Source organism: Balaenoptera acutorostrata, chromosome 2 (genome assembly GCF_949987535.1).
Source record: "Balaenoptera acutorostrata chromosome 2, mBalAcu1.1, whole genome shotgun sequence".
Classification (NCBI taxonomy): Eukaryota; Metazoa; Chordata; class Mammalia; order Artiodactyla; family Balaenopteridae; genus Balaenoptera; species Balaenoptera acutorostrata.
Window position 1 is genome coordinate 123,701,150 of NC_080065.1, and position 27,143 is coordinate 123,728,292.

A 27,143-nucleotide genomic window follows, 5' to 3' on the forward strand; every position below is an offset into this window, starting at 1 on the left:
GTGTGCCACAACAACTGAGCCCGCGCTCTAGAGCCCGCGAGCCACAACTACTGAGCCCGTGTGCCTAGAGCCCATGCTCCACAACAAGAGAAGCACCTCAATGAGAAGCCTGCGCACCGCAACGAAGAGTAGCCCCCGCTCCCCGCAACGAGAGAAAAGCCCACGTGCAGCAACGAAGATCCAATGCAGCCAAATATAAAATTTAAAAAAAAATTTTTTTAAAAAGAAATAATTTATTTCACATGTAGTTACTTAAACCCTTAGGAGTTACTTCTTTCTTAAGTAGAAGCATGCCTTTTACAGTGAGATAGCTCGTGATTTGTTCTTTGAGGGCTTTATTTTAATAAGGTTCTTCTGCAATTGGATGATGACAAAGTTTGGGTTTGTTGGGATTATTTTTCAGCAACCAATCAGCCAGCCAAATCTATGGAAAAAGGAAAAAAAAAACCCTTACGTTAATTAACGTTTACATATTTCTTCAATATATACTATTTCCATTTAAAACAGTTTCCAAAATCACTTTAAGAATAATAAGAAAATGACCATTAAAAATTGAAACAGGGGGCTTCCCTGGTGGCGCAGTGGGCAAGAATCCACCTGCTAATGCAGGGGACACGGGTTTGAGCCCTGGTCCGGGAAGATCCCACATGCTGCGGAGCAACTACGCCTGTGCGCCACAACTACTGAGCCTGCGCTCTAGAGCCCGTGAGCCACAACTACTGAGCCTGTGTGTGACACAACTACTGAAGCCCACGTGCCTAGAGCCTGTGCTCTGCAACAAGAGAAGCCACCACAATGAGAAGCCCGCCCACCACAAGGAAGAGTAGACCCCACTCGCCACAACTAGAGAAAGCCCACACACGACAACAAAGAGCCAACGCAGCCAAAAATAAATAAATAAATAAATAAAATTAAAAAAATAAAATTAAAACAGTAAGTTTTACATTAGGCAATATTGTCAAGTATAGATCCAAATTGGAAAGGAAGGTAAAATTATGTCCATTCACAGATGACATGACCCTATTATATATAGGCAGATCTGCATCAGTTTATTGCACTTTGCAGATATTGCATTTTTTTTTTGTACAAATTGAAGATTTTTGATCACTCTGCATTGAGCAAGATTATTGGCACCATTTTTCCAACAGTATTTGCTCACTTTGTGTCTCCATGTCATATTTTGCTAATCTCACAATATTTCAAACATTTCCATTATTATTATATTTGTTATGGTGGTCTATGATCAGGAATCTCTAATGTTACTATTGCAAAATAATTATGACTCGCTGAAGGTTCAGATGATGGTTAGCATTTTTTAGCAATAAAGTATTGTTGCACACTTAATTGACTACAGAATAGTGTAACCATAACTTTTATACCCATTGGGAAACCAAAAAATTTGTATGACTTGCTTTACTGAAATACTTGCTTAATTGTGGTGGTCTGGAACCTAACCCACAACATCTCCATGGTATGCCTGTATTAAAAAATCCCAAAGAATCTAAGAAAACTACTAGTGCTAATAAATTAATATGGCAAAGTTGTAGGTTACAAGATCAATACACAAAAATCAGTTGTGTTTCCATATATCAGCAATGAATGATTCAAAAAGGAAATTAGGAAATCACTTTCATTTATAATGGATTTGAAAAAAAATCTAGGAATAAATTTAACCAACTTGTGTCCTGAAAATTATAAAACATTGCCAAAAGAAATTAAAAAACCTAAATAAATGGAAAGACATCCCATGTCCATGGATAGATTTAATAACGTTAAGATGCTAAGATGTCAATATTACTCAAAGTGATCTATAGATTCAACACAATCCCCATCAAATTTCCAAAAGTTGTTTTTGCAGAAAAGGAAAAGACAACCTTCAAATTCATATGGAATTTCAAGGAGCTCCAAATAGCCAAAACAATCATGAAAATAAAAAATCAAGTTGGAGAATTTGTTCTTCCCAATTTCAAAATCTTCTGTAAAGCTACAGTAATCAAAACAGTGTGGCATATAGATATACATATAGATCAATGGAATAGAATTGAGAGCCAGAAATAAACCCATATATATATGGCCAACTGATTTTTGACAATGGTACCAAGTCCATTCAGTGGAGAAGATATAGTTTCTTCAACAGACGGTACTAAGAAACTGGATTTCCACATGCAAAAGAATGAAGTTGGACCCCTATCTCACACCATACACAAAAATTAATTCAACGTTAATCAACAACCTAAATATAAGAGCTAAACCCATTAAAATCTTAGAGGAAAATATAGGAATAAATCTTCACGACCTTGAATTTGGCAGTGGATTTAGATATGATACCAAAAGCAAAGGAATAAAAGAAAAAAGAGATAAATTAGATTTTTGTCAAATATTCAAAAATTCCATGTGTCAAAGGACATCATTAAGAAAGTGAAAGGACAACCTATAGAAGGGGTGCATATATTTGCAAATCATATAAGGGTTTAAAATCTACAACATATAAGAACTCCTACAACTCAACAACAAAAAAACAATTAAAAATAGGAAAGAACATGAACGTGAATAGACATTTCTCTGAAGAAAATATACAAATAGCCAGTAAACACATGAAAAGAGGGTCAACATTATTTGTCATTAGGGAAATGTAAACCAAAACCACAATGATAGGCCATTTCACGTCTAATAGGACAGTTACAATTATTTAAAAACAAAAAACAAAAAAACCAGAAAAGAACAAGCATTGGCCAGGACATGGAGAAACTGGAACACTCATACATCGCTAGTGGGAATGTAAAATGTTGCAGATGCTGTGAAAAACATTTTAGTGGTTACTCAAAAAGCCAAACTTAGAATTACCATATGACCCAGAAAATCCACTCTTAGGTATATACCCCAAAGAAATTAAAACAGGTACTCAAACAGATACTTATACACCAGTGTTCACTGTAACATTATGTACAATAGCTAGAAGGGAGAAACAACCCAAGTATCCATCAACAGATGAATGGATAAACAAAATATGATATATACATATATAATCAAATATTATTCAACTATAAAAGGGATGAAATTCTGATACATGCTACTACATGAATGAACTTTGAAAGCATTATGCCAAGTGACATAAGCCAGACACACACAAAAACAAATATTATATAATTCCACTTATATGAAATATCTAGAATAGGCAAATTTATGGAGACAGAAAATAGACTACAGGTTACTAAAGGCTGGGGGAAGGAAGTAATGGGGAGTTATTGCTTAACGGTTACAGGGTGATGAAAAAATTTTGGAAGTAGATAGTGATGGTGACTACACAACATTGTGATTATAATTAATGCCATTGAACTGTACACTTGAAAATGGTTGGGCTTCCCTGGTGGCGCAGTGGCTAAGAACCCGCCTGCCAATGCAGGGACACGGGTTTGAGCCCTGGTCCAGGAAGATCCCACATGCCGCAGAGCAACTAAGCCCGTGTGCCACAACTACTGAGCCTGCACTCTAGGGCCTGTCAGCCACAACTACTGCGGCCCGCGTGCCTAGAGCCCATGCTCCACAACAAGAGAAGCCACCACCATGAGAAGCCCGCGCACTGCAACAAAGAGCAGCCCCCGCTCAACGCAACTAAAGAAAGCCCATGTGCAGCAACAAAGACCCAATGCAGCCAAAAATTAATAAATAAATACATAAATAAAGAAAGAAAATGCTTAAAATGGCAAAGTTTATCTTATTTATATTTATCACCAAAAAACTTGTGAAGTATATACAGAAGTACTGAAAATGATGTTAAAAGCAATTGTTTATTGTGGTACTGTTAGAACATACAGATCCATGTAACAGAATACGTGCCCATGTATAGAATTTAATGTGTGATAAATGAGGCTTCAAAAATCAATGTACAAGGACAACTGGTCAGCAAAAAATCAATTTAGATCTTCATCTTGTAATTTATACAAAAGTAAATTCCAGATGCATAGGAAAGTTAAATATAAAAAAACTAGAAGAATACAATAGTGAATATTTAGCAAAACTTTCAATGGGATAGAACTTCCTAAACTTAAATGGTAAAGTAAAACTCACAATAAGAAAAAAATCAAGGTTTGACTTATTAAATATTATTTAAAAGGCAAAATTAAAATTTAAACAAAAAGGGAAAATATTTTGCAGCAAGTATGACAAAGGTTGATGTAACTAATATATAAAGAATTCTTACACCTATCCTTCTCAAACTCTTCCAAAAAACTGAAGAGGAAAAAATGCTTCCAATCTCATTCTATGAGGCCAGCATCACGCTGACACCAAAACCAGACAAAAACACCACCAAAAAAAGAAAATTACAGGTCAGTATCACTGATGAACGTAGTGGCAAAAATCCTCAATAAAACGTAGAAAGCTGAATTCAACAATACATTAAAAGAATCATACACCATGATTAAGTGGGATTTATTCCAGGGATGCAAGGATGGTTCAATACCTGCAAATCAATCAACGTAATACATCACATTAACAGACTGAAGAATAAAAATCATACAAACATCTCAATAGATGAAGAAAAAGCTTTTGACAAAATTCAACATCCATTTACAATAAAAATTCTCAGCAAAGTGAGTATAGAGGGAACATACCTCAACATATTAAAGGCAATACATGACAAGCCCACAGCTAACATCATAACAGAATTCCCACTTTTGCCACTTTTATTCAGCATAGTATTAAAAGTCCTAGCCACAACAACCAGACAATAAAATAAAATAAAATAAAATAAGGTAATCCAAATAGGAAAGGAAGAAGTAAAACTGTCAGTGTTTGAAGATGACATGATACTCTACAGAGAAAATCCTAAAGATACCACCAAAAAAAAAAATTAAAACTAACAAATGAACTCAGTGAATTTGCACAATACAAATTTAATACAGAAATCTGTTGTGTTCTATACACTACCAACAAAAAGAGAAATTAAGAAATCAATCACATTTACAACTGCATCAAAAAAAAAAACAAACCTAAGAATAGATCTAACTAAGGAGTAAAACACCTGTACTCAGAAAACTATAATACACTGATGAAAGAAACTGAAGACACAAATGGAAAGATATGTCATGCTCATGGATTAGAAGAATTATTATTGTTAAAATGACCATACTACCCAAGACAAAATTCAATGCAATCCCTATCAAAATACCCATGGCATTTTTCACAGAACTAGAACAAATAATTCCAAAACTTGTATGGAAACACAAAAGACCTTGAATACTCAAAACAATATTGAGAAAGAAGAACAAAGCTGGAGGTATCACATGTCCTGATTTAAAACTATACTACAAAGCTAGAATAATCAAAACAGTATGGTACTGGGGGCTTCCCTGGCAGTCCAGTGGTTAAGACTCCATGCTTCCACTGCCGGGGGCGCGGGTTTGATCCCACATGCCATGTGGCATGGTCAAAAAAGATAAAATAAAATAAAATAATAAAACGTATGGTATTGGCACAAAAACAGATACATAGATCAATGGAAAAAACAGAGAGCCCAGAAATGAACCCACACTTATATGGTCAATCAACCTACGCCAAAGGAGACAGGAAATACAATGGGGAAAAGACAGTCTCTTCAATAAATGGTTTTGGGAAAACTGAACAGCTACATGCAAAAGAATCAAACTGGACTACTCTCTCACACCATATACAAAAATAAACTAAAAATGGAATAAAGACTTAAACGCAGACAGGAAACCATAAAATTCCTAGAAGAAAACACAGGCATTATGCACTTTGAAATCAGTCTTAGCAATATATTTTTAAAAAATTTTATTGAACTATAGTTGATTCACAATGTTGTATTATTAGCAATATATTTTTGAATATATCTCCTCAGTCAAGGGAAACAAAAGCAAAAAAACCCAAATGGGACGACATAAAACTAAAAAGCTTCTGCACAGCGAAGGAAACTATCAACAAACTGAAAAGGCAGCCTACTGAATGGGAGAAGGTATTTGCAAACAATATACCTGATAAGAGGTTAATATTCAACATATACACACGACTCATACAACTCAAAATCAAAAAAACAAAAACTGAATTTAAAAATGGGCAGAGAACCTGAATAGACATTTTTCCGAGGAAGACAAACAGATGGCCAACAGACACATGCAAAGATGCTCAACATCACTAATCATCAAGGAAATGCAAATCAAAACCACAAGGAGATATTACCTCACATCAATTAGAATGGCTATCATCAAAAGGAACACATAACAAATGTTGGCAAGGATGTGGAGAAAAAGGAACCCTGGTGCATTGTTGGTGGGAATGTAAATAATTGATACAGCCACTATAGAAAGCAATATGGAGGTTCCTCAAAAAATTAAAATCAGAACTACCATATGATCTAGAAATTCCGCTTCTGGGTATTTTTCTGAAGAAAACAAAAACACTAATTGGAAAAGATATATGCACCCCTATGTTCATTGCAGTATTATTTACAATAGTCAAGATAGGGAAGCAACCTAAGTCAACAGATGAACAGATTAAAAAGATGTGATAGAGGGCAGACAGCAGAAGCAAGAAGAACTACAATCCTTCAGCCTGTGGAACAAAAACCACATTCACAGAAAGAGAGACAAGATGAAAAGGCAGAGGGCTATGTACCACATGAAGGAACAAGATAAAACCCCCAAAAAACAACTAAATGAAGTGGAGATAGGCAACCTTCCAGAAAAAGAATTCAGAATAATGATAGTGAAGATGATCCAGGACCTCAGAAAAAGAATGGAGGCAAATATCGAGAAGATGCAAGAAATGTTTAACAAAGACCTAGAAGAATTAAAGTACAAACAAACAGAGATGAACAATACAATAACTGAAATGAAAACTACACTAGAAGGAATCAATAGGAGAATAACTGAGGCAGAAGAACGGATAAGTGACCTGGAAGGCAGAATGGTGGAGTTCACTGCTGCGCAACAGAAGAAAGAAGAAAGAATGAAAAGAAATGAAGACAGCCTAAGAGACCTCTGGGACAACATTAAACGCAACAACATTCGCATTATAGGGGTCACAGAAGGAGAAGAGAGAGAGAAAGGTCCCAAGAAAATATTTGAAGAGATTATAGTCGAAAACTTCCCTAACACGGGAAATAGCCACCCAAGTCTAGGAACTGCAGAGAGTCCCATACAGGGTAAACCCAAGGAGAAACACACTGAGACACATAGTAATCAAATTGGCAAAAATTAAAGACAATGAAAAATTATTGAAAGCAGCAAGGGAAAAACGACAAATAACATACAAGGGAACTCCCATAAGGTTAACAGCTGATTTCTCAGCAGAAACCCTACAAGCCAGAAGGGAGTGGCATGATATACTTAAAGTGATGAAAGGAAAGAACCTACAACCAAGATTACTCTACCCAGCAAGGATCTCATTCAGATTCGATGGAGAAATCAAAAGCTTTACAGACAAGCAAAAGCTAAGAGAATTCAGCACCACAAAACCAGCTCTACAGCAAACGCTAAAGGAACTTCTCTAAGTGGGACACACAAGAGAAGGAAAGGACCTACAAAAACAAACCCAAAACAATTAAGAAAATGGTAATAGGAACATACATATCGATAATTACCTTAAACGTGAATAGATTAAATGCTCCAACCAAAAGACACAGGCTTGCTGAATGGATACAAAAACAAGACCCATATATATGCTGTCTACAAGAGACCCACTTCAGACCTAGGGACACATACAGACTGAAAGTGAGGGGATGGAAAGAGATATTCCACGCAAATGGAAATCAAAAGAAAGCTGGAGTAGCAATACTCATATCAGATAAATAGACTTTAAAATAAAGAATGTTACAAGAGACAAGGAAGGACACTATATAATGATCAAGGGATCAATCCAAGAAGAAGATATAACAATTATAAATATATATGCACCCAACATAGGAACACCTCAATACGTAAGGCAACTGCTAACAGCTATAAAAGAGGAAATCGACAGTAACACAATAATAGTGGGGGACTTTAACGCCTCACTGACACCAATGGACAGATCATCCAAACAGAAAATTAATAAGGAAACACAAGCTTTAAATGACACAATAGACCAGATAGATTTAATTGATATTTATAGGACATTCCATCCAAAAACAGCAGATTACAATTTCTTCTCAAGTGCACACGGAACATTCTCCAGGATAGATCACATCTTGGGTCACAAATCAAGCCTCAGCAAATTTAAGAAAACTGAAATCATATCAAGCATCTTTTCTGACCACAACGCTATCATAATTAGAAATCAATTACAGGAAAAAAACGTAAAAAACACAAACACATGGAGACTAAACAATACGTTACTAAATAACCAAGAGTTCACTGAAGAAATCAAAGAGGAAATCAAAAAATACCTAGAGACAAATGATAATGAAAACACGATGATCCAAAACCTATGGGATGCAGCAAAAGCAGTTCTAAGAGGGAAGTTTATAGCTATACAAGCCTACCTCAAGAAACAAGAAACATCAAACATCTCAAATAAACAATCTAACCTTACACCTAAAGGAACTAGAGAAAGAAGAATAAACAAAACCCAAAGTTAGCAGAAGGAAAGAAATCATAAAGAAAGATGAGAGCAGAAATAAATGAAATAGAAACAAAGAAAACAATAGCAAAGATCAATAAAACTAAAAGCTGGTTCTTTGAGAAGATAAACAAAATTGATAAACCATTAGCCAGACTCATCAAGCAAAAGAGGGAGAGGACTCAAATCATTAAAATTAGAAATGAAAAAGGAGAAGTTACAACAGACACTGCAGAAATACAAAGCATCCTAACAGACTACTACAAGCAACTCTATCTCAATAAAATGGACAACCTGGAAGAAATGGACAAATTCTTAGAAAGGTATAACCTTCCAAGACTGAACCAGGAAGAAACAGAAAATATGAACAGACCAATCACAAGTAATGAAATTGAAACTGTGATTAAAAACCTTCCAACAAACAAAAGTCCAGGACCAGATGGCTTCATGGGTGAATTCTATCAAACATTTAGAGAAGAGCTAACACCCATCCTTCTCAAACTCTTCCAAAAAATTGCTGAGGAAGGAACACTCCCAAACTCATTCTATGAGGCCACCATCACCCTGATACCAAAACCAAAGATACTACAAAAAAAGAAAATTACAGATCAATATCACTGATGAATATAGATGCAAAAATCCTCAACAAAATACTAGCAAATGGAATCCAACAACACGTTAAAAGGATCATAGACCATGATCAAGTGGGATTTATCTCAGGGATGCAAGGATTCTTCAATATACGCAAATCAATCAATGTGATACACCATATTAACAAATTGAAGAAGAAATACCATATGATCATCTCAATAGATGCAGAAAAAGCTTTTGACAAAATTCAACACCCATTTATGATAAAAACTCTCCAGAAACTGGGCATAGAGGGAACCCACCTCAACATAATAAAGGCCATATACGACAAACCCACAGCAAACATCATTCCCAATGCTGAAAAAATGAAAGCATTTCCTCTAAGATCAGGAACCAGACAAGGATGTCCACTCTCACCACTGTTATTCAACATAGCTTTGGAAGTCCTAGCCATGGCAATCAGAGAAGAAAAAGAAATAAAAGGAAAACAAATTGGAAAAGAAGAAGTAAAACTGTCACTTTTTGCAGATGATATGATACTATACATAGAGAATCCTAAAGATGCCACCAGAAAACTACTAGAGCTAATCAATGAATTTGGTAAAGTTGCAGGGTACAAAATTAATGCACAGAAATCTCTTGCATTCCTGTATACTAATGATGAAAAATCTGAAAGAGAAATTAAGGAAACACTCCCATTTACCATTGCAACAAAAAGAATAAAATACCTAGGAATAAACCTACCTAGGGAGACAAAAGACCTGTATGCAGAAAACTATAAGACACTGATGAAAGAAATTAAAGATGATACCAACAGATGGAGAGATATACCATGTTCTTGGATTGGAAGAATCAATATTGTGAAAATGACGATACTACCCAAAGCAATCTACAGATTCAATGAAATCCCTATCAAATTATCAATGGCATTTTTCACAGAACTATAACAAAAAATCTTAAAATTTGTATGGAGACACAAAAGACCCTGAATAGCCAAAGCGGTCTTGAGGGAAAAAAGCGGTGCTGGAGGAATCAGACTCCCTGACTTCAGACTATACTACAAAGCTACAATAATCAAGACAATATGGTACTGGCACAAAAACAGAAATATAGATCAATGGAACAGGATAGAAAGCCCAGAGACAAACCCACGCACTTACGGTCAACTAATCTATGACAAAGGAGGCAAGGATATACAATGGAGAAAAGACAGTCTCTTCAATAAGTGGTGCTGGGAAAAGTGGACAGCTACATGTAAAAGAATGAAATTAGAACACTCCCTAACACCATACACAAAAATAAACTCAAAATGGATTAGAGACCTAAATGTAAGACCGGACACTATAAAACTCTTAGAGGAAAACATAGGAAGAACACTCTTTGACATAAATCACAGCAAGACCTTTTTTGATCCACCTCCTAGAGTAATGGAAATAAAAACAAAAATAAACAAATGGGACCTAATGAAACTTCAAAGCTTTTGCACAGCAAAGGAAACCATAAACAAGACGAAAGACAACCCTCAGAATGGGAGAAAATACTTGCAAACGAATCAATGGAAAATACTTGCAAATGAATCAATGGAATCAATCAATCTCCAAAATATATAAACAGCTCATTCAGCTCAATATTAAAAAAAAACAAACAACCCAATCCACAAATGGGCAGAAGACCTAAATAGACATTTCTCCAAAGAAGACATACAGATGGCTAAGAGGCACATGAAAAGCTGCTCAACATCACTAATTATTAGAGAAATGCAAATCAAAACTACAATGAGGGGACTTCCCTGGTGGCGCAGTGGTTAAGAATCTGCCTGCCAACGCAGGGGACGTGGGTTCGAGCCCTGGTCTGGGAAGATCCCACATGCCGTGGAGCAACTAAGCCCATGTGCCACAACTACTGAGCCTGCGCTCTAGAGCCCGTGAGCCACAACTACTGAAGCCTGCGTGCCTAGAGCCCATGCTCCGCAACAAGAGAAGCCACCGCAATGAGAAGCCTGCGCACCGCAACGTAGAGTAGCCCCGGCTCGCTGCAACTAGAAAAGGCCCGCGCACAGCAATGAAGACCCAACTCAGCCCGAAAATAAATAAATAAATGAATAAATAAAAAAAAAACTACAATGAGGTATCACCTCACACCAGTTAGAATGGGCATCATCAGAAAATCTAGAAACAAGAAATGCTGGAGAGGGTGTGGAGAAAAGGGAACCCTCTTGCACTGTTGGTGGGAATGTAAATTGATACAGCCACTATGGAGAACAGTATGGAGGTTCCTTAAAAAACTAAAAATAGAATTACCATATGACTCAGCAATCCCACTACTGGGCATATACCCAGAGAAAACCGTAATTCAAAAAGACACATGCACCCCAATGTTCACTGCAGCACTATTTACAATAGCCGGGTCATGGAAGCAACCTAAATGCCCATTCACAGATGAATGGATAAGGAAGACGTGGTACATACATACAATGGAATATTACTCAGCCATAAAAAGAACAAAATTGGGTCATTTGTTGAGACGTGGATGGATCTAGCAACTGTCATACAGAGTGAAGTAAGTCAGAAAGAGAAAAACAAATATCGTATATTAACGCATATATGTGGAACCTAGAAAAATGGTACAGATGAACTGGTTTGCAGGGCAGAAACTGAGACACAGATGTAGAGAACAAACGTATGGATACCAAGGCGGGAAAGTGGCGGGGGGTGGTGGTGGGGGTGTGCTGAATTGGGCGATTGGGATTGACATGTATACACTGATGTGTATAAAACTGATGACTAATAAGAACCTGTCGTATAAAAAAATAAATAAAATTCAAAAATTAAAAAAAAATGTGATACATGTACACACACACACACACGCACAGAAATGGAATATTAATCAACCGTAAAAAAAGAAAATTTGCCATTTGCAACAAGATGGATCAACCTAGAAGGTATTATACTCATGAAATAAATCAGAGAAAGACAAATACCATATGATTTCACTTATGTGTGGAATCTAAAAACCAAAACAAATGAATAAACATAACAAAACAGAAACAGAGTCACAGACAGAGAGAACAAAGAGGTGATTGCCAGAGAGAAGGGGGGTTGGGGATAAGTGAAAGAGGAGAGGGATATTAAGAGATATAAACTTCCAGTTACAAAATAAATGTCACAGGGATGAAATGTACAGCACGGGGAATATAGTCAACAACATTTCAATAACTTTGTATGGTGACAGGTGGTAACTAGACTTAATCATAGTGATCATTCTGTAATGTACAGAAATATCAAATCACTATGTCATGCACCTGGAACTAACATAGTGCTGTAGATTAATTATAATTCAGTAATAAAAAAGGAATTCATACAAAACTCCAACAGATAAGTGGACAAAAGATAAACAGATAATTCACAAAGGAGGATATACAACTAAACAGAGGGGAAAATGTTTAACCTCACCATTGTGTGAGGTTAAAACAATTGAATGGAAGTTAAAACAATTGAATTACCATCTTTAATCTATTTTTCCTCTTATCAAATCAGTCCCACTCCCACTCGTGTTTTTCACTTATATCTAATACTTATGTGGATGAGGTGAAATGGAAATTATACATTGGTGATCACACTGTAACTTGGGATGGCCCTTTAAGAAAGCAATGTGAGAGTATGTATTGTGACTGAAAATATTCACATTAGAAATAATAATGCAAAACAAAATTAAGAAAATTCTGAAAAAAAAGAGTAATTGAAAGGTTTATAACTATCTGATTTTGAAATATATTACAAACCTATAATACTTAAAACAGTGTGATACTTACAAATGAACAGATGAAATTAACAAACAAACAAACAAAAAAAGAAACCCACTAAATGCATGTAAGAACTTAGTATATATTAACAGTAGATTTTTAAATCGATGAAGAAAATACATACCGTTCAATAAATGGTTTTCATCAATTGAGTAACCAAGTGGAAATAAAATAAAACGTGGCTCTCTACCTCACTCCCTACAGCAAAAAAATATTCCAGATGATCAAAGACATATACGTGGGGGGAGAAAAAGGAAATATTAAAAAGTACTAGAAGGCAGAATGAGAGAATGTTACTTATAATCTTAAAACAGAAAACCTTCTTCAAATATAACAGAAACCTGGAAGGCATAAAAGAGCTCAACAAATATAGTACAAAAAATTAAAATAGGGCTTCCCTGGTGGCGCAGTGGTTGAGAATCCGCCTGCCAATGCAGGGGACACGGGTTCGAGCCCTGGTCTGGGAAGATCCCACATGCCACGGAGCAACTAGGCCCGTGAGCCACAACTACTGAGCCCGCGCGTCTGGAGCTTGTGCTCCTCAACAAGAGAGGCCGCGACAGTGAGAGGCCCGCGCACCGCGATGAAGAGTGGCCCCCACTTGCCACAACTTGAGAAAGCCCACGCACAGAAACGAAGACCCAACACAGCCAAAAATAAATAAATAAATAAATAAATAATTAAAAAAAAAAAGTCCCATACTATTAAAAAAAAAAAAATTAAAATATATCATGGAAATAGTGATAAACTGAGAAAATCTACTAATGAACAAAATATGTTGGTTAAAATGTTTAATTTCTTAAACATAGAGAGTACCAATACAGTTAGAAAAAGACCTAGACAACCAAGCGCTGGCAAATGGACAAAGGCCTGGGGTAGGAAGTTCACAGAAAAGGAAATGCAAATGGCTTTAAGTAGCGTATACTAAAAGATACTCAAACTCACTCATAACAAAAGAAATACAAATTAAGTTACAAGATAACCATTTTTCACCTGTGAGATTGGTAAAAAAAAAAAAAAAAACCCACAAAACTTGAAAAAACATCAGGTACTCTCATTCACTTTTTTTAAATTAATTAATTATTTATTTTTGGCTGCATTGGGTCTTTGTTGCTGCGCACAGTCTTCTCATTGTGGTGGCTTCTCTTGTTGCGGAGCCTAGGCTCTAGGCACGTGGGCTTCAGTAGTTGTAGCTCACAGGCTCTAGAGCGCAGGCTCATTAGTTGTGGCACCCGGGCCTAGTTGCTCCATGGCATGTGGGATCTTCCTGGACCAGCGCTCGAACCTGTGTCCCCTGCATTGGCAGGCCAATTCTCAACCACTGTGCCACTAGGTAAGCCCTCTCATTCATTTTTTTTTTTAATTGGACTGTTAGTTATTTAGTTAGTTAGTTAGTTAGTTAGTTAGTTATGGTTGCGTTGGGTCTTCATTGCTGTGCGCAGGCTTTCTCTAGTTGTGGTGAGCGGGAGCTACTCTTTGTTGCGGTGCGCAGGCTTCTCATTGCGGTGGCTTCTCTTGCTGCGAAGCATGGGCTCTAGGCGTGCAGGCTTCAGTAATTGTGGCACATGGGCTCAGTAGTTGTGGCTCATGGGCTGTAGAGTGCAGGCTCAGTAGTTGTGGCTCTCGGGCTTAGTTGCTCCACAGCATGTGGGATCTTCCTGGACCAGGACTCGAACCTGTGTCCCCTGCATTGGCAGGCGGATTGTTAACCACTGCGCCACCAGGGAAGTCCCCTCTCATTCATTTTGTTTTTTTCCCTCTCATTCATTTTTGATCAGAGTATAAAATGGTACAACCACTACAAAAGGTAATTTGGCAATATTTATCCAAATTAAAAATGCACATATCAAAAACATCAAAATAACACTTTTTGACTTAGTATGTTCATTTGTAGGAATTTATTCTACAAATAAATGGTATGCTGACGAATGAAGATATTCACTGTAGCAGTTTATAATAACAAAAGAGTGGAAACAACCTGAACAACCATCCATATGTGACTAATTAATAAATTGTAGGGAATTCCCTGGCAGTCCAGTGGTTAGGACTCCACCCTTCCACTGAAGGGGGCATGGGTTCGATCCCTGGTCAGGGAACTAAGATCCCACAAGCCACGTGGCCAAAAAATAATTTAAAAATTTGTAGAAAATCCATAAAACAGAATGCCATAAGCTGTTCTTTTAAAATGGGGCAATTTTGTTTATGGTGCTATTTAATAATTTATAATACATATTAAGTATATAAGGTAAAAAGCGTCAAATAGTGTGTTTAGTAGCTAGCATTTGTATCTATATGTGTTTTTAAGTACATATAAATAATAAGTATTTTATTTTATGCTTATATATGTATAGAGTTTCTCTGAAAGGATATACTAGAAGCTGGTAACAATAATCAACTCCAAGGAACAACTGGCTAGCTGAGGAAGAGGAATGGAAACGAGAGTTACTTTTCACTATATATCCTTTTGGAACTTTTAAATTTTATACCATATTCTAACATTGCTTATTCAAAAAATTAAACAGCTTAAAAAATAAGTAAGTTCTTTAAGGGATAAAAAGTTTTTAAAAATTTCATGTTTTGAATTATAATTTGACTTTTTGATCTCTTTCCAAATGAAATAAACTCAATGTGTGAAAAGCGTTATACTCAGAGATGTTTATTGTTACAGTATTTATAATAGCAAACAACTCAAACAGCAAAAGAATGGTAAAGGTAACAAAAGAAACATCATGGGGCTTCCCTGGTGGCGCAGTGGTTGAGAGTCTGCCTGCCAATGCAGGGGACACGGGTTCGAACCCTGGTCTGGGAAGATCCCACATGCCACGGAGCAACTGGGTCCGTGAGCTATAACTACTGAGCCTGCGCATCTGGAGCCTGTGCTCCGCAACAAGAGAGGCCGCGACAGTGAGAGGCCCGTGTACCGCGATGAAGAGTGGCCCCCACTCACCACATCTAGAGAAAGCCCTCGCACAGAAACGAAGACCCAACACAGCCAAAAAAAAAAAAAAAACCTCCTTACTAATATCCATGCTTGCCCTGCTCAAAGCCATTAAAAAAAAAGAAAGAAACATCATGTAACTATTAAAATAATCTCTATAAAATATATACTTAAACATAGCAATATTTATGGGATATGTGTTTATATGTAGTGATATAAAAAAATAAAACCTGGGCAAAGAAAAACAAAAAAACAGGACTAGTTTTTTTGAAACTAAACAGGATTAGCTTCATTGGAGATACAGGCTTTAAAAACCAAACCAAACCAAACCAAAACAAAACCAGTAATAGCAGCAGCTAATGTTTGAGCACTTACGCACCAAGCACTTTAAGAATTTTACATGCACTAATACATTTAATCCTAACAATATCCCTACTAGGTAGGCAGGTGCCAATATACCTATATCTTATTGATGAGAATAAAGAGACTCAGAGAGAGGTTAGGTGTCTGGAGTCAGAGCTGAATCCAAGCAAGATGATTTGGGAGACCATGTTTAGGAAATGGAACCAGGAGTATCTTTTTCTTCTCTTCTTTACATTTTTCAGTAGTTTCAGGTTTCTTACTAAATGAAAATATACTATTTTCACAATGAAAAAAACATATTAAAGAAATAACCTGTCAATCTTTTTCTTTTTGGTAAAAGTGGTAATGTTAGTGGGAAAGATTAAATCTTTTGTCTTCCAAAGGGGATTCCCTTTGAGAATGCTAACAAAGCCTAGAGATATCATTTTGGTACGGCTGGTATTAAAATCACCTTCCTTGATTATCTCAGATGGGTGGGAGTATCTATAAAGAAGGACCCCGGCTGACACTTGGCCCTGGACAATCATCCTAGGTCCTCATACTCAACTGTTCTTCCCCCTGAATGAGCAATGTTGAGGCCTCTAGGTATGTGAATAAATATGTTTTCTATTAAAAACATTTGGATAGCATGAGAAACAAAAATGTTGAACACAATTCAAGTAAATAATTTTATCATTTGATTATATATATTATATACAAAAACAATGCTCAGCAATGAAAGGATGCAATGATTGAAAATGTACTTAGGAAGAATTTTTTTTTAAGAGTTAAAACACAGCAAGAAAGTAAGTACAATTGACCCTTGAGCAACATAGGTTTGAACTGTGGGGGGTCCACTTACACGCAGATTTTTTTCAATAGTAAATACTACAGTGCTACACAATCCATGACTGGCTGAACCCAGGATGCAGAATCACAGATACAGAGGAAATGAGGATACGAGGGTCTACTATAAGTTATGTGCCAGATTTTTGACTGCACAAAAGGTCAGTGCCCCTAACCCCCACTCTCAAGGGTCAACTATAATCAAAAGTTATACAAAATGAAGTATCTAAAATGTATATAAAAAGTTTTTAAAATGACTCTCAATATGTTTCAAAGAATATAATATTTTAACTATGAAAACTATAGACAATATTCTTTAGTATGAATAAAAAAATTTCTTACAAAAGGATCTGCTGGTTTTTGCTTACAAAGCTCTGTAAGTCCTTTAAGCAGAGTTGGCGTTACATACAAATTTAAATAGTCCTTAGCAGCTTGTCCAACTGGAATGGGCTCAACAATCACTGCAAATACAAATGATTAAAGATAATATAAATGAAGAAATATTATACAATCATTAAAAAGGACACCTTCAAATAAATTGTAATGGCATAAGAAATACTTAAGAGTTATTTTTTTAAAAAAGGAAACAGAACGATATACATAGTATAATAGTTTGTTCAAAAACACACAAGCACACACATACAGAAAATAATAAGACTCATAAGACTGGCAAAAAAAAACATCAAAATGTTGATAGTGCTCATAAGATTCTGATTATGTTTTCAACAATCTCCTTTTCTGCATTTACATTTCCATGTTTTTTACAGTAAATACATAATGGACAATGTTATGAAAAAGAAAAATATGAAGAATGTGTATAATCTAGGAGATTAATTCCTCACAAAAATTAACTCCTGTCAACATGGTAGGCACTTTGCAAAGTGTTACAGATACAACAGTGAATAATACATGCTTCTTGCTCTCTTACCGACTACTGAATATACACATAAAACCTATTTCTATAATAGTATGAATGAATATTCCTGCTCTTATTTTTCAGGTTTTAAAATAAATAAAGTAAGATTTAGGGAAATTTTAGTGTTTTCAGCTTTGTTTGAACACTATGTAGGTGAACCAGACTTGCAGTACAACAAAAAATATATTTCTACCAGAAAGAAATGTGTAAGTCTTCATAGGTCGTTTGAGGTTGATCTCCATCAATGTGGTTTTTATTTGGGTAATAAATTTATTTATTTATTTTTGGCTGAGCTGGGTTTTCATTGTTGCGCACAGGCCTTTTCCAGTTGTGGCAAGTGGGACTACTCTTCGTTGAGGTGCACGGGCTTCTCACTGTGGTGGCCTCTCTTGTTGCAGGCCATGGGCTCTAGGCATGCGGGCTTCAGTAGTTGTCGCTCGCAGGCTCTAGAGTGCAGGCTCAGTAGTTGTGGCTCACAGGCTTAGTTGCTCCATGGCATGTGGGATCTTCCCAGACCAGGGCTTGAACCCATGTCCCCTGCATTGGCAGGCAGATTCTTAACCACTGTGCCACAAAGGAAGTCCCAATGTGCTACTTTTGATAAAGATAAGAAAGCAAAGCTACTAGTCTCATGTGTTCAGATCTAAATCTTCATTGGCCCAAGGCAAAGGAAGGTGGGAGGATAATTTCTGTATGACTGTATGTATATGTGTATAGGCTCAGTCTCAGTGAGACAAAGACTAACAATGGGAGTCATTTGCCAGGATGCCATGAAGAGCTGGGAGAAGTCTCACAGGTATTGGGTAACAGGTTCCCTTCCTATTAGTCTCATGATAGTACCCTTTATTACACTGATTACTGTAATAATTTTGTTTTATTTTGATTATATAAATATTTGTCATCTGTCTCTTCTACTCTGTAAGACCATGTTAAGACCATGTTTATCATGTTCACTGGCCCCAGGTCCTTTTATAGTATTTTAAAAATGAAAATCTGAAAAAAATAAAAATAAAAATAAATTAAAAAATAAAAATGAAAATCTGATTAAGTCACTTCCATCCTTAAAATGCTTCACTGATTCCTTCTTTTTCTCAGTTTTTTTTTTATACAGCAGGTTCTTATTAGGTATCCATTTTATACATAGTAGTGTATACATGTCAATCCCAATCGCCCAATTCATCACACCACCTCCCCTGCCACTTTCCCCCCTTGGTGTCCATACATTTGTTCTCTACATCTGTGTCTCAATTTCTGCCCTGCAAACCAGTTCATCTGTACCATTTTTCTAGGTTCCACATATATGCATTAATATATGATATTTGTTTTTCTCTTTCTAACTTACTTCACTCTGTATGACAGTTGCTAGATCCATCCACGTCTCAACAAATGACTCAAATTCGTTCCTTTTTATGGCTGAGTAATATTCCATTGTATATATGTACCACATCTTCCTTATCCATTCATCTGTGAATGGTCATTTAGGTTGCTTCCATGACCTAGCTATTGTAAATAGTGCTGCAGTGAACATTGGGGTGCACATGTCTTTTTTTTTTTTTTTTTGCACATGTCTTTTTGAATTACAGTTTTCTCTGGGTATATGCCCAGTAGTGGGATTGCTGAGTCATATGGTAATTCTATTTTTAGTTTTTTAAGGAACCTCCACACTGTTCTCCATAGTGGCTGTATCAATTTACATTCCCACCAACAGTGCAAGAGGGTTCCCTTTTCTCCACACCCTCTCCAGCATTTCTTGTTTCTAGATTTTCTGATGATGCCCATTCTAACTGGTGTGAGGTGATACCTCATTGTAGTTTTGATTTGCATTTTTCTAATAACTAGTGATGTTGAGCAGCTCTTCATGTGCTTCTTGGCCATCTGTATGTCTTCTTTGGAGAAATGTCTATTTAGGTCTTCTGCCCATTTTTGGATTGGGTTGTTGTTTTTTTAACATTGAGCTGCATGAGCTATTTATGTATTTTGGAGATTAATCCTTTGTCCATTGATTCGTTTGCAAATATTTTCTCCCATTCTGAGGGTTGTCTTTTCGTCTTGTTTGTAGTTTCCTTTGTTGTGCAAAAGCTTTGAAGTTTCATTAGGTCCCATTTGTTTATTTTTCGTTTTATTTCCATTACTCTAGGAGGTGGATCAAAAAAGATCTTGCTGTGATTTATGTCAAAGAGTGTTCTTCCTATGTTTTCCTCTAAGAGTTTTATAGTGTCCAGTCTTACATTTAGGCCTCTAATCCATTTTGAGTTTATTTTTGTGTATGGTGTTAGGGAGTGTTCTAATTTCATTCTTTTACATGTAGCTGTCCAGTTTTCCCAGCACCACTTATTGAAGAGACTGTCTTTTCTCCATTGTATATCCTTGCCTCCTTTGTCATAGATTAGTTGACCATAGGTGTGTGGGTTTATCTCTGGGCTTTCTATCCTGTTCCATTGATCTATGTTTCTGTTTTTGTGCCAGTACCATATTATCTTGATTACTGTAGCTTTGTAGTATAGTCTGAAGTCAGGGAGTCTGATTCCTCCAGCTCCATTTTTATCCCTCAAGACAGCTTTGGCTATTCGGGGTCTTTTGTGTCACCACATAAATTTTAAGATTTTTTGTTCTAGTTCTATAAAAAATGCCATTGGTAATTTGATAGGGATTGCATTGAATCTGCAGATTCCTTTGGGTAGTATAGTCATTTTCACAATATTGATTCTTCCAATCCAAGAACATGGTATATCTCACCATCTGTTGGTATCATCTTTAACTTCTTTCATCAGTGTCTTATAGTTTTCTGCATACAGGTCTATTGTCTCCCTAGGTAGGTTTATTCCTAGGTATTTTATTCTTTTTGTTGCAATGGTAAATGGGAGTGCTTCCTTAATTTCTTTTTCAGATTTTTTAACATTAGTGTATAGGACTGCAAGAGATTTCTGTGCATTAATTTTGTATCCTACAACTTTACCTAATTCATTGATCAGCTCTAGTAGTTTTCTGGTGTCATCCCTAGGATTCTCTTTGTATAGTATCATGTCATCTGTTTTATTTCTTCTTTTCCAATTTATATTTCTTTTATTTCTTTTTCTTCTCTGAGAGCTGTGGCTAGGACTTCCAAAACTATGTTGAATAATAGTGGTGACAGTGGACATCCTTGTCTTCTTCCTGATCTTAGAGGAAATGCTTTCAGGTTTTCAGCATTGAGAATGATGTTTGCTGTGGGTTTCTCGTATATGGCCTTTATTATGTTGAGGTGGGTTCCCTCTATGCCCAGTTTCTGGAGAGTTTTTATCATAAATGGGTGTTGAATTTTGTCAAAAGCTTTTTCTGCATCTATTGAGATGATCATATGGTATTTCTTCTTCAATTTGTTAATATGGTGTATCACATTGATTTGCGTATATTGAAGAATCCTTGCATCCCTGAGATAAATCCCACTTGATCATGGTGTATGATCCTTTTAATATATTGTTGGATTCCGTTTGCTAGTATTTTGTTGAGGATTTTTGCATCTATATTCTTCAGTGATATTGGTCTGTAATTTTCTTTTTTTGTAGTATCTTTGTCTGGTTTTGGTATCAGGGTGATGGTGGCCTCATAGAATGAGTTTGGGAGTGTTCCTTCCTCTGCAATTTTTTGGAAGAGTTTGAGAAGGATGGGTGTTAGCTCTTCTCTAAATGTTTGATAGAATTCACCCGTGAAGCCATCTGGTCCTGGACTTTTGTTTGTTGGAAGATTTTTAATCACAGTTTCAACTTCATTACTTGTGATTGGTCTGTTCATATTTTCTATTTCTTCCTGGTTCAGTCTTGGAAGGTTATACCTTTCTAAGAATTTGTCCATTTCTTCCAGGTTGTCCATTTTATTGAGATAGAGTTGCTTGTAGTAGTCTGTTAGGATGCTTTGTATTTCTGCGGTGTCTGTTGTAACTTCTCCTTTTTCATTTCTAATTTTAATGATTTGAGTCCTCTCCCTCTTTTGCTTGATGAGTCTGGCTAATGGTTTATCAATTTTGTTTATCTTCTCAAAGAACCAGCTTTTAGTTTTATTGATCTTTGCTATTGTTTTCTTTGTTTCTATTTCATTTATTTCTGCTCTGATCTTTCTTTATGATTTCTTTCCTTCTGCTAACTTTGGGTTTTGTTTATTCTTCTTTCTCTAGTTCCTTTAGGTGTAAGGTTAGATTGTTTATTTGAGATGTTTGATGTTTCTTGTTTCTTGAGGTAGGCTTGTATAGCTATAAACTTCCCTCTTAGAACTGCTTTTGCTGCATCCCATAGGTTTTGGATCATCGTGTTTTCATTATCATTTGTCTCTAGGTATTTTTTGATTTCCTCTTTGATTTCTTCAGTGAACTCTTGGTTATTTAGTAACGTATTGTTTAGTCTCCATGTGTTTGTGTTTTTTACGTTTTTTTCCTGTAATTGATTTCTAATTATGATAGCGTTGTGGTCAGAAAAGATGCTTGGGGCTTCCCTGGTGGCGCAGTGGTTGAGAATTTGCCTGCCAATGCAGGGGACACAGGTTCGAGCCCTGGTCTGGGAAGATTCCACATGCTGCGGAGCAACTGGGCCCATGAGCCACAACTACTGAGCCTGAGCGTCTGGAGCCTCTGCTCCGCAACAAGAGAGGCCGCAATAGTGAGAGGCCCACGCGCTGCGATGAAGAGTGGCCCCCACTTGCCGCAACTGGAGAAAGCCCTCGCACAGAAACAAAGACCCAACACAGCCAAAAATAAAAAAAATAAAAAAATAAATAATAAATAAAAAAGTTAAAAAAAAAAAAAAAGAAAAGATGCTTGATATGATTTCAGTTTTCTTAAATTTGCTGAGGCTTGATTTGTGACCCAAGATGTGATCTATCCTGGAGAATGTTCCGTGTGCACTTGAGAAGAAATTGTAATCTGCTGTTTTTGGATGGAATGTCCTATAAATATCAATTAAATCTATCTGGTCTATTGTGTCATTTAAAGCTTGTGTTTCCTTATTAATTTTCTGTTTGGATGATCTGTCCATTGGTGTCAGTGAGGCGTTAAAGTCCCCCACTATTATTGTGTTACTGTCGATTTCCTCTTTTATAGCTGTTAGCAGTTGCCTTACGTATTGAGGTGTTCCTATGTTGGGTGCATATATATTTATAATTGTTATATCTTCTTCTTGGATTGATCCCTTGATCATTATATAGTGTCCTTCCTTGTCTCTTGTAACATTCTTTATTTTAAAGTCTATTTATCTGATATGAGTATTGCTACTCCAGCTTTCTTTTGATTTCCATTTGCGTGGAATATCTCTTTCCATCCCCTCACTTTCAGTCTGTATGTGTCCCTAGGTCTGAAGTGGGTCTCTTGTAGACAGCATATATATGGGTCTTGTTTTTGTATCCATTCAGCAAGCCTGTGTCTTTTGGTTGGAGCATTTAATCCATTCACGTTTAAGGTAATTATCGATATGTATGTTCCTATTACCATTTTCTTAATTGTTTTGGGTTTGCTTTTGTAGGTCCTTTCCTTCTCTTGTGTGTCCCACTTAGAGAAGTTCCTTTAGCGTTTGCTGTAGAGCTGGTTTGGTGATGCTGAATTCTCTTAGCTTTTGCTTGTCTGTAAAGCTTTTGATTTCTCCATCGAATCTGAATGAGATCCTTGCTGGGTAGAGTAATCTTGGTTGTAGGTTCTTTCCTTTCATCACTTTAAGTATATCATGCCACTCCCTTCTGGCTTGTAGGGTTTCTGCTGAGAAATCAGCTGTTAACCTTATGGGAGTTCCCTTGTATGTTATTTGTCGTTTTTCCCTTGCTGCTTTCAATAATTTTTCATTGTCTTTAATTTTTGCCAATTTGATTACTATGTGTCTCAGCGTGTTTCTCCTTGGGTTTACCCTGTATGGGACTCTCTGCAGTTCCTAGACTTGGGTGGCTATTTCCCGTGTTAGGGAAGTTTTCGACTATAATCTCTTCAAATATTTTCTTGGGACCTTTCTCTCTCTCTTCTCCTTCTGTGACCCCTATAATGCGAATGTTGTTGCGTTTAATGTTGTCCCAGAGGTCTCTTAGGCTGTCTTCATTTCTTTTCATTCTTTCTTCTTTCTTCTGTTGCGCAGCAGTGAACTCCACCATTCTGCCTTCCAGGTCACTTATCCGTTCTTCTGCCTCAGTTATTCTCCTATTGATTCCTTCTAGTGAAGTTTTCATTTCAGTTATTGTATTGTTCATCTCTGTTTGTTTGTACTTTAATTCTTCTAGGTCTTTGTTAAACATTTCTTGCATCTTCTCGATATTTGCCTCCATTCTTTTTCTGAGGTCCTGGATCATCTTCACTATCATTATTCTGAATTCTTTTTCTGGAAGATTGCCTATCTCCACTTCATTTAGTTTCTTTTTTGGGGTGTTATCTTGTTTCTTCATCTGGTACATAGCCCTCTGCCTTTTCATCTTGTCTTTCTGTGAATGTGGTTTTTGTTCCACAGGCTGCAGGATTGTAGTTCTTCTTGCTTCTTGCCTCATTGATTCCTTACTGCACTTATATTCAAGACAGAATTCCATATATTGGCCCACATACTACACTATGTGACCTCTATTTACCTCTTCAACCTCATCTTAGTGTGTCTTCCTCCACATCTTTCAGTTTATATATGTGCCATGTGCCATATTCTTTCCTACTCATCACTTGAGCACTTGCTGTTCTTCTGCTAGAATGTTCTTCCCTTTCTCTGGTTAACCACTATTTATCCCTTGGATCTCAACTAAAACGTCACTCCTCTGTTGGGCCTGTCTTGTTACCAGTCTCTCATGATACCCTCTAATTGCTGTATAGTACTTACCACACAAGAACTATGCAACTGTTAGATAATATCTATGCAATTATATAGGTAATTATTGTTTAATGGCTATCTTTTGAACACTAAACAATAAAGTCCATGGGAGCAGAAACCTCATCTATTTTTTATAATTTTATTTTTTTAAGTTTTATTGAGGTATAATTCCCTTATCATGAAATTCTCCCACTGAAGTATACAACTGATTTAATAAACTTATAATTGTGTGATCCTCACTGCAATCCAGTTTTAGAAAACTTCCATCATCCCAAAAACGTTTCCTTGTATTCATTTGCAATTCCCCACTACCACTCCCACCCCCAGCCCTTGGCAACCACTAAGCTTCTTTCTGTTTCTAAAAACATCTTTTGTGGACATTTCCGATAAATGGATCATATAATATATGGTCTTTTGTGCCTGGATTCTTCTACTTTGCATAATGTTTTGAAGTTCATCCATGTTGTATCATGTATCAGGAGTCTGTTCCTTTTAATTGCTGAGTAGTATCCCATTGTATGGCTGTATGGCTATACTAAATGCTGTTTATCCATTGGTGAACAGTTGGATTGTTTCCAGTTTGGGGCTGTATTAAATAATGCTACCATGAATATTCACATATTTTTTTTTTTAAGGATTTTCTTATTTATTTATTTATTTATTTGTTTTTTTTATTTTTGGCTGTGTTGGGTCTTCGGTTCGTGCGAGGGCTTTCTCTAGTTGCGGCAAGCGGGGGCCACTCTTCATCGCGGTACGGGGACCGCTCTTCATCGCGGTGCGCGGGCCTTTCTCTATCGCGGCCCCTCCCGTCACGGGGCACAGGCTCCAGACGCGCAGGCTCAGCAATTGTGGCTCACGGGCCCAGCTGCTCCGTGGCATGTGGGATCTTCCCAGACCAGGGCTCGAACCCGTGTCCCCTGCATTAGCAGGCAGATTCTCAACCACTGCGCCACCAGGGAAGCCCTCACATATGTTTTTTAAGTAGAGTTATGTTTTCATTTCTCTTGTGTGGGTAGATGCTGCCAGGAGTGGAACTGCTAGTGGAGTTACATGTTACGTGGATGTTTTAACATTTTAAGAAATCACCAAACTGTTTTCCAAAGTGGCTGTACCATTTTACAATAACATATGGAGAATGCCAGTATCTCTATACCCTTGCCATTGATTATAGCCATTCTAGTGGGTATGCAGGTGGTATCTCATTGTTTCAATTTGCATTTCCCCAATGATTAATTATGTTGAGCACTTTTTCATGTGCTTATTAGCCATTCATCTTCTTTTGTGAAATGCCTATTCTTTTGCCCAGTTTTTAGTTCAGTTGTTTGTCTTAGTATTGAATTGTAAAAGTTCTTTATATATTCTGGATACAAGTGCTTTACCGGATATATGATTTGCAAATACTTTCTCCCAGTCTGTCGTTATCTTTTCATACTTTTTTTTTCAAAATAAATTTATTTATTTATTTTTGCCTGCGTTGGGTCTTCGTTGCCACGCGCGGGCTTTCTTTAGTTGTGGCGAGCAGGGGGCTACTCTTCGCTGTGGTGCGCGGGCTTCTCATTGCAGTGGCTTCTCTTGCTGCGGAGCACGGGCTCTAGGCGTGTGGGCTTCAGTAGTTGCAGCACGTGGGCTCAGTACTTGTGGCTCACAGGCTATAGAGTGCAGGCTCAGTAGTTGTGGTGCATGGGGTTAGTTGCTCCATGGCATGTGGGATCTTCCTGGACCAGGGATAGAACCCATGTCCCCTGCATTGGCAGGTGGATTCTTAACCACTGTGCCACCAGGGAAGTCCCCTTTTCATACTCTTAATGATGGCTTTTGAAGAAGAAAAGCTTTGAATTTTGATGTAGTCCAATTTATCAATATTTTCCTTTATAGATCATACTTGTGATGTCATATGTAAGAGCTCTTTGTCCAACTCAAGGTAATGAAGATTTTCTATATTTTCTTCTAGATGTTTTTAGCTCTTATATTTAGGTCGATGATCCATGTTGTGTTAAATTTTGTGTGTGGTGTGAACCAAGGGTCTAAGTTGTTTTGTTTGTTTTTGCATGTGGATATCCAGTTGTCTCTGCACTATTTGTTGAAGAGACCACCCTCTCCCCGTCAAATTGTCTAGGTACTTTTATCGAAAATCAATTGTACATAAATGTAGAATCTAATTCTAGATTCTCTATTCTGCTTCACTGATCTTTTTTTTTTTTTTTTTTTATGGCTGTGTTGGGTCTTCGTTTCTGTGCAAGGGCTTTCTCTAGTTGTGGCAAGTGGGGGCCACTCTTCATTGCGGTGCGCGGGCCTCTATCGTGGCCTCTCTTGTTGCAGGGCACCAGCTCCAGACGTGCAGGCTCAGTAATTGTGGCT

At 36.9% G+C, this 27,143-nt stretch overlaps 1 protein-coding gene across 1 annotated transcript in view; it reads right to left on the reverse strand.

The window, feature by feature from the left end:
* Nucleotides 1-266: 266 nt before the first annotated feature.
* The window catches only part of NME5 (NME/NM23 family member 5), a 37,163-nt gene continuing 10,286 nt past the window's right edge, over nt 267-27,143 (reverse strand). The window contains exons 4-5 of the mRNA XM_007172209.2: nt 17,418-17,536; nt 267-424 (exon numbers count right to left, since the gene is read on the reverse strand). Coding sequence (XP_007172271.2) covers nt 341-424; nt 17,418-17,536 — 203 coding nt within the window. The 3' untranslated portion in view covers nt 267-340. The remainder of the gene's footprint in view (nt 425-17,417; nt 17,537-27,143) is intronic.